The sequence below is a fragment of the Belonocnema kinseyi genome, chromosome 1, assembly GCF_010883055.1.
Source record: "Belonocnema kinseyi isolate 2016_QV_RU_SX_M_011 chromosome 1, B_treatae_v1, whole genome shotgun sequence".
In the NCBI taxonomy this organism is placed as follows: Eukaryota; Metazoa; Arthropoda; class Insecta; order Hymenoptera; family Cynipidae; genus Belonocnema; species Belonocnema kinseyi.
Window position 1 is genome coordinate 28,040,332 of NC_046657.1, and position 8,340 is coordinate 28,048,671.

At 30.2% G+C, this 8,340-nt stretch overlaps 1 protein-coding gene across 1 annotated transcript in view; it reads left to right on the forward strand.

The window, feature by feature from the left end:
- Positions 1-8,340, forward strand: part of LOC117175155 (cylicin-2-like) — a 112,600-nt gene that overhangs the window by 81,882 nt on the left and 22,378 nt on the right. The window contains exon 4 of the mRNA XM_033364780.1: positions 5,756-5,831. Coding sequence (XP_033220671.1) covers positions 5,756-5,831 — 76 coding nt within the window. The remainder of the gene's footprint in view (positions 1-5,755; positions 5,832-8,340) is intronic.

Genomic DNA, 8,340 nt, shown 5'->3' on the forward strand with positions numbered 1-8,340 from the left:
ACACAGAGGCGTCTTGTTCAGTGTGCTCTGAAACCTAAACTAACATGGCGATCGGGCTGAAACTATAGCTACAAGCTATCTAAGGATGGTACTATAGAACGCGACCTCAAGGTAGGCCTAGTGGCGCCATCTCTTGGTCAGGCCGGAAACTTATCAATCCACCCTCGTATTTAAAACCTTTTTTTGAACATTTTCGATTCTTCTTTTGCCCAAACATAGAAAAGCACACAAAAATTTCTTACAAATCGGAACATTTTCTTCGTCAGTAGGAAATAAATATATCCAATGAATTAACCGTCCTAGTTTTTCACCTGCATTCGTTTGGATAGGATCCTTGCATTTTAACAATCCTCTGAGAAACACATTTTGCTCATTATAGTTCCCGAGATTCCAAAAATTTGTATGTACTTTTTTTTGTTACACATTTGAAAACTTTTGGTAACATTTTTCTCTATAGTAGGATTCAGTAGGTTTGAAAGATCTCTCTGGGATTAGAATATCTTTAGCAATACCGTCTTTTTTAGTTTTAGACTTTGTAATGTATTCTTTTCCCTAAAGAAATAACAAATAATGCTATTAACTTCGTCATTAAAAATTTAAAGAATTACTCTAGACTATCTACATATTATATATAGTTCAGTAAAAGAATTATTTAAAAAATCATGAATAAAAAAGGTCATAAAATATTAAATTTATGATAAAAATTTATTACAAAATTGTATTGACGGTTTCCAATCGTACCTGATTTCTGGAAAATTTTTTCTTATTTTTAATCCACGAATCTTCATTTCTAGTTCTTTTTCTACCTTGTTTAATTTTAATATCTTTTTCTTTTTAATTAATATTCTCAAAAAAATCTCAAAAATCTCAATAATCTTAAAAAAAATATTTTTCCAACTATTATAAGAAACAATCACTTCGCTGATTCTATGCTTTATTTGTAGAATTTCATAGAAGATGACAAAAAAAGTTACTGTTGTGCCTTTGTTTTGGTAAGATTGACTTGACCTTCACGTCATTCGCTACAGCGCGTACGTAGCCGGCCAGGCACGTTTTTGGGCAGCGTCAAGATTACCGCTTGGATTTTAAAACATTCATAATTTTTGAACTATTAATCCAATTGATCTAAAACTTTCCAGAAAACTTCTTTGAACCTTAATGAACAACTTTCTCACTGAAAGCTTTCCGTAGCTTAAAATTCGTTCGCTAAACGAGGCGCTTGAAGGTTAAAATTCATGCTTTTTGCATCGCCTCAAAAAAAAATTAATAACGTTTTTGTTTATTACAATATTCTCGTTTTTCTTATTTAGATAGTTTTAGAAGACTTAAACACGTACTTTATAGTGGGCGAATCGGGAAATGATAAAAATTGGCTAAATTAGCGCGATTTGAAGTGAAAAAAGATTGGAATTTTTCGTTTTCAAAAAATTCACTTTTTAACAATTATCTCAATAACTACAAAACCTATAAATTTTGCAAGAGAAAAAAAGATGCGCCTTAAAATTCTCTACAAGTATCAGTCTTCAAAATTGAAATTAGAAAGATTTTTAAAATTGACACTCAGGACAAAACTTCTCAGGCTGAATCCGGCCGTGTCTCCTTTTGGTCGCCAGCGGTTCATGGTTAACATTTTGGCAATCACCCATATGCTTACATAATTTTTTTATTATGTAAATAATAAAAAATAAATACATGACAGCATAAAACAAAGTTATAAGCTTTAAAAAATGCTTTAAACTACAAATATTACGTTTTCTTGATAATTTCAAAAAATTGTATGCGTTTTTAAAGCAAAATCTTTAAGAAAAAAGAATTCAATAACATTTTTAAAAAGTTTATTAAGAATGCATTTTATTTTATAAAAGAACAATTAAAAAATTTACACTTACAAATTTTTTAAATAAAATAATAGAGAATGCAAAAAGGAAGCAAACAAATATTTTTCAGCCGACCACCGTGAGATCGTTTTTAACCTGCAAGTTCTTGCACTAAAGGTTTCTTTACAGAATTCTTGTTTCTTCTGATTTTGAAGTATTTTATATTCAAAAGAAAAATAAAGTGTCGAGCATTTTTCTTAATTGGTAATATTTGAACTAGCGATCAATTTTATCTACATATTTTAAATTATGTTGTAGGAATTGTTATTTTAAATTAAAAACTGAGATAAAAAGTATTATAAAAGAATGAAATAAATCGAAAACTGTGCTTTTGACAAAGGTTATTGAAAATCAGAAAATATTTATTTGTCACTGAGGTTATTAAAGCGTTTTTGAACTTGAAAGTTCTTTATGTTTTATATTCTTTAGCTAGTTTTTAAGCGGATTAAATCGAACAAGAAAAAAGTATTGATCCCTTTGTAAAATAAGTAAAGTTCAATTATGTTTTGCATATTTTAAATTGTTGTTTTTGGAAAGCAATTCCATATTCGAATCTTCGTAAAAAAAGGGATGATAAAAGAATTCGATAAATTGAAAACTGTACGGCTTATGCAAATTTTCGTATAGCAGAACATAAGTTTTTATCATTGATGTTATTAAAGCATTTTTGTATTTGCAACTTTTCTTTATTATTTATTACCTTTAGGTTGTTCTTAAGCGTTTTAAATATTTAAAAACAAAAAGTATTAAAGGCCTCGTTAAATAAGTGAAACTTACTTCGATTTTTCAAATATTTTAAATTATTGTTTAAGAAATGTTATTTTGCATTAAAAATTGAGTAGAAAAGTATTATATACAATAATAGAGTTTCATAAATTGAAAACTGCGCATTTTACAGAGAATTTTTATTTATTATTCATTACTTCTAGATATTTTAAAATATTGTTAAATATATGAAGAAAAAAAAGTATCGAGCCTTTTTGAAATAAGTAAAATTCAATTCTAAAATCATTCTCAATAAAAAATGGTGCATTAAAGTTGAGTTCAACAAATTTTAGTTTGAAGTTGGTTGAGGCTTACTATATGACTTGGTACGACCCTGCCTTGAAATTCTTACCCAAACTTTTGTCACCGAGATCCAAGTGCTTCAATAGCGAAGTCAGTAGAGAGCGCGGTTAGGACACACTAGTTTTAGGTAATTTGGTTGGGAGGGTTCAATCCTCGGCGAGTGCAATTTTTCAAAGCGTCTAGGCATACGATAACATGTGTAAGTAACAGTGTGCGCGAAATACGTACTTTAATAATTTAAAAAATGAAGATTATATAACAATAATTTCGAAAACAATTTTTTTTTATTGAGAAATAGTGTTCAGTTGAGGCACTAGTCTATTGCTCCGATACTACATATTCTTATATTAAGAAAATATATTCTTGAAGTGTATCAGAAATGATTTCTTGGAAGTAAACTATGTTTTGCATTTGAATACATCTCTATATGAAGTAACACAATAAAGTTTTAGAATAATAAAATGCGATATTCTATCTAAGAATACGTTTTCTCATATTAAGAAAATGTATAATTGTTCCAAGTATACGGTAGCAAGTACTTATTTATTTGGAACACACTCATATTCTATCGTCCCCATTGTATAATACGTTGTTTGATACACAAGGAAATTATGAACAACATTTAAAGCAGTTTATAGAGAAAGGAGACAAGGAAAAAAGTTTTACGCTTCATAACTTGTCCATTATATTTTGTGGGTCAGGAGATAATGGTAAAGAAGGTTTTGAAAAATTGCATAGCCTGAGTCTTAACGAAGAAAGAAAATGAACAGAAATTTTAAATAATTTTGTAATGCAGGTTTTATGGCATCTGATTTATCCAAAATATTATGTTTTGGAGGAAATAATCTTGCTTCTGTTTTAAGAAACTCTCATAAACTTTGTTTTGATAAAGAAAATTATTTACATTACTTCTTAGTCGAGGAAGAAGTTCTTGGACTAAAAAAAATAATGTATGATTTTACACCCAGTGGGAATTAAAATTGGTTCTATTTTTAAAAAGTTGCATGATCTTTGTTTCGACAAGGGAGGAAACGGAACAAAATATTGGAACAATCTTGTGGAAGATAATTTTCGTAATATACGAAAGCTATTATTTAAAAAATGTAAACACTTCATTTGAAGGTCATAATTTGATCTGCAAAGAATGATCCAAGAATAGAGAATTTGTGCAAAATTGATGTACCATAGAGTCATATTTTTTTAAAAGAAATGCTTTATGTGACTTATTTTTCGTTGCTCTTCATTTTCTTCTAATGAAAATAGCCATTTTAAATAAATAGGCCTTTAGGGTTTTTTTACCCAAACTTGTCGGAACTTATAGGATTTTCAGTTAAAACAGGGATCCATCAGAGCTTTACTTTAGAGATTACCGAATTTTTATAAGATGTTAAATTGAAAAACTACTACTAAAAATTGAGCAGAAACATATGAGCTTCAAGGTTTAACTATTAATTGTTGATCAGATTGGCTGAATCAAGTGCTGGCAAAATATTTTCTAGATGCGCCAAATACGAAAATCAAATTGAAAATACCCGTAAATTGGATTTTCATGGTAAAAAAGATGGAAAACTCATCAAAGTCATAGTTCGTTGAATTTATCTCGGTCAATACAAAAAATTTCGGAAAAGCTTTTTGGCAAAAGTTGTAGAACGAATCAAAATGTACATTTTTGATCCTGTATACCTTTTCTCCAAGACTGATATACAAGCTCCAAAGGTGCAAGTGGTCCAAAGATAAGACCATCCCGGCACCAAAGGTGCGAGCGCAATTTGTTCCCTTCTACCCCTTCCCTATTCGAGAGTCCGGCGCGTGCGAGTGCGCGCTGCCTTGAATTCGACGTGCGCGTGCGCGTAGTAGGCCGTAGTAGGCCTTTAACATTTTCTATTGACTTCCGGTTTAGTCAAAAAACGACCTATAGTCTAACCACATAATCAAAAGACAATTTTACTTGCGAGACAAAAGCGATTTTATCGAAAATTGTCGTTTTTTTTTTTTTTTTTGAAAATTGTGAGTCTTTTTGTGCATGTACAATTCAAAGCAACAACAAATTATATGTACACACACACACTATACATCCTAGTTTTTACAAATAAGGATGTTTTTTTCACGATTAAAGAACTTACACTATTTAAAATAATAAATTAATCAATAATAATAATAATTTTAAAGTATACACACTTATCAAATATTTCTAACACCTTTCTCAAGAATTTGGCTGCGTTTTTTTGCAAATTATTTGGTGAATATATTTTTCCATTCCTTATTTTACATACGGTAAGTTGCTTTGATGGTAACAAAAAAACTTCCTTACAAGCAAAAATGAGGATATTATATTAACCACTTTTCAAAACTCTGCAGATTTTTACATTCAGCCATCTAATTACTATCCAAGAAATGGTAGGATGAATTTAATAATCATATGGTAAGGATTTTTAATTTGAGGTTCAAGGAGGGAAGAGGAATTTTTACTTTTCAAACTGGTTCTGTAGAGTCACGTAGAATTAACTTCAATGATAAGGGAGCGTCCACATATTACTTGTCGCTCTGAAGAGGAGGGGAGAGTCTGTCCTCTCGTCGAAAAGTGTCACATAGGATGGGGGTCGCAAAATTTTTTAACTCGTGACAGTTCTCTAAAAAAATCAGATTTAATTACAGGTCGATACATCAAGCACCAAGATTATCAAAATAACATATAACCACGGGCTTAAAATTGTTTAATTTTAAATTAGAATCATAGCAATATTGTTTTTCAACTCCATTATTATTTTTTGAATGCGATTTTGAAGTAAAAGTGTATTTTAATTTTCTAGAGCGGTCGTTGCCTGACTGGACGTGGAAATGTTTTTATAAACTACAATACAAGCCACAACCTATCTGCGGAAGTAGGTAATTTACAACAAGCATCCAAGCAAATTTTTTCTAACAAATTGCAAAATTTTCATCAAGCTAGAAGTCATCTCCCACATCGTTTGGTTGGATTTATGTGTCAATTAGACTTATCGATACTTTGCTTACTTAGAAAGTATACGTTCCAACAAAAATATCCTACATTGTCATAAGGGTTTGGAGATTCTAAAATTGGTAAATTTAATAATATTGAATTGTGACATTTTGAAAGATTTGTTGTTTACAACTGATGATACAAAAAAACAAGGCTTTTATCGATTTTCACATGACGAAACAAGAGAAGAATTTTTAAAGCGTTTACAATTTTCATCAGCTGTGAAAAAAATGATGACAAACAGAAAATTGTCTCCGGGATTTGAAAAAGATGTAAAAGAAGACTTTTTTGCTAAATTAGTATTTTTAGTAAATCAGCCTAGGAGGCAAGAAATGAACATCGTTATTAAAAATGTAATAGACAAAAGTATTAATGTTCAATACGATTATACATCATTAAGGGAGGAAGTAATACGCGATTTAACTGCTGTGGACAAGCATAAACAAGTTGTAAAAGCAGTGAATTATATTACCGGATTTATTTATGAATTCAATTTGTTAATTTTTTTCTTACATGATATGTTTTTACATAAACACATACATTCCATAAATCTCGAAGGAAAGAGCGCCAGTGTATATAATGACATTACTATCAATTACAGGGGTAAAATCACTTGCGTGAAAGCCTACACAGCAGATAGTAAAATTGGTTTTAGTCAGCTGCTCCCATTACAAAAAACTAGAGAGAAGAATGTGTTTTCTATTAACAGGCATTTCACTATTTTTAGCGAACATTTCGAAAAAGATATAAGATATTTTATTATATATACCAATGCAGACATAGATCTTACCGCCGAGAAAAAGTTGAAGCAAGGACGTTCTAAAGATTTTTATCCTCTACAATTTTGTGGTATTGATTTTGGAAAGAGGAAGTACAAAATTTTAAGAAATTGTTTGTGCATAAATGAAAATGATCTTTATCAATTTGCACAGGAAGAAAGAAAAGAAAAGCTTTCAGGTCTTTTAAAGCTTCCACCTTCGTTGCAAAAAGAGAAAGAAAAAGGAAGACTTTCTGTTGAGTATGAAAAAGAAATAAAAGAGAAGTTTTTAAATAAACTAATATTTGCAGTTAATCAACCCAATACGACAGGATTAAATAGAATCATTAGAGAGCATATCAGAAACGATAATAATTCTAGTAACGTTCCATATAATTACGAGGAATTAAATGAGATAGCTTTACGTTGGTCTGAATCTCATGAAGTTGGTCCCATCACACAAAGAATAATGAAAGAGATTTTTCAAGATATCAAACATAATAGAGTAAGTTATCAGAAAATTCTACATAGAAATATTGACGATGAAATTAAATTTGCTAAATCTGTGGTTGGTAGCCAAGAAACCTATGCATTTAATCAGTTCTTAGATTTTTTAATTAAAGATGAAAGACTAACAATTTTAAAGAAAAACGGCATAAATTTAGGTAGTATGGCCAGTATCTTAAATAACACAGGAAGTTATGCTGTAAAAGCTTTTAAAGACTTATATGATCTTTGGATTGATGCCAAAGGAAATCAGACACGATATTTAACAAATCTAGAAGAAAAAGGAATACGCTTAGCTACAATGTCCAGCATTTTGAATGGAGCAAGGGCTAATGCTGCAGAAGCTTTTAAAGACTTATACGATCTTTGGTTTGATTTGGAAGGAAATAAAACACAATATTTAAAAAGTCTGGATGAAAATAAAATAAATCAAAGTAATATGTCCAGTATATTAGGCTGTGCAGGAGTTGTTGCTGCAAAAGGGTTTAAAGACTTATATAATCTTTGGTTTAATTCAAACCGAAAGAAGACACAATATCTAAAAATCATAGAAGAAAATGGAATAAAGCTAACTAGTATGTCCGGTATTTTAAATAATTCAGGAGCTGACGCTGCGAAAGCTTTTAGAGACTTATACGATCTTTGGTTTGATACTGAAGGAAATAAAACAAAATATTTAAAAAGCCTAGAAGAAAACGAAATAAAGTTATCTAATATGTCCAGTATTTTAGCTCGAGCAGGGGCTAATGCGGCAAAAGCTTTTAAAAATTTATATGATCTTTGGTTTGACGTACAAGGAGATGAAACAAATTATTTAAGAACTCTAGAAGAAAAAGGAGTGAACCTAACTAATATGTCCAGTATTCTAAGTAGAGCAGGACCTAATGCTCCAAAGGCTTTTAAAGAATTGTATAATACGTTTTTTGATACACAAGGAAATTATAAACAGCATTTAAAGCACTTTATTGAAGAAGAAGAAGACGAGAAGAAACGTTTTACACTGCATAATTTTTCCGTTATACGAGGGTTGGATTGATAAGTTTCCGGCCTCACCAAGAAAAACAACGTTTTTAAGAATTTTTTTTTTTATTTCTCAACATAATCTCCTCCAAGGCTGATACATTTCTCAT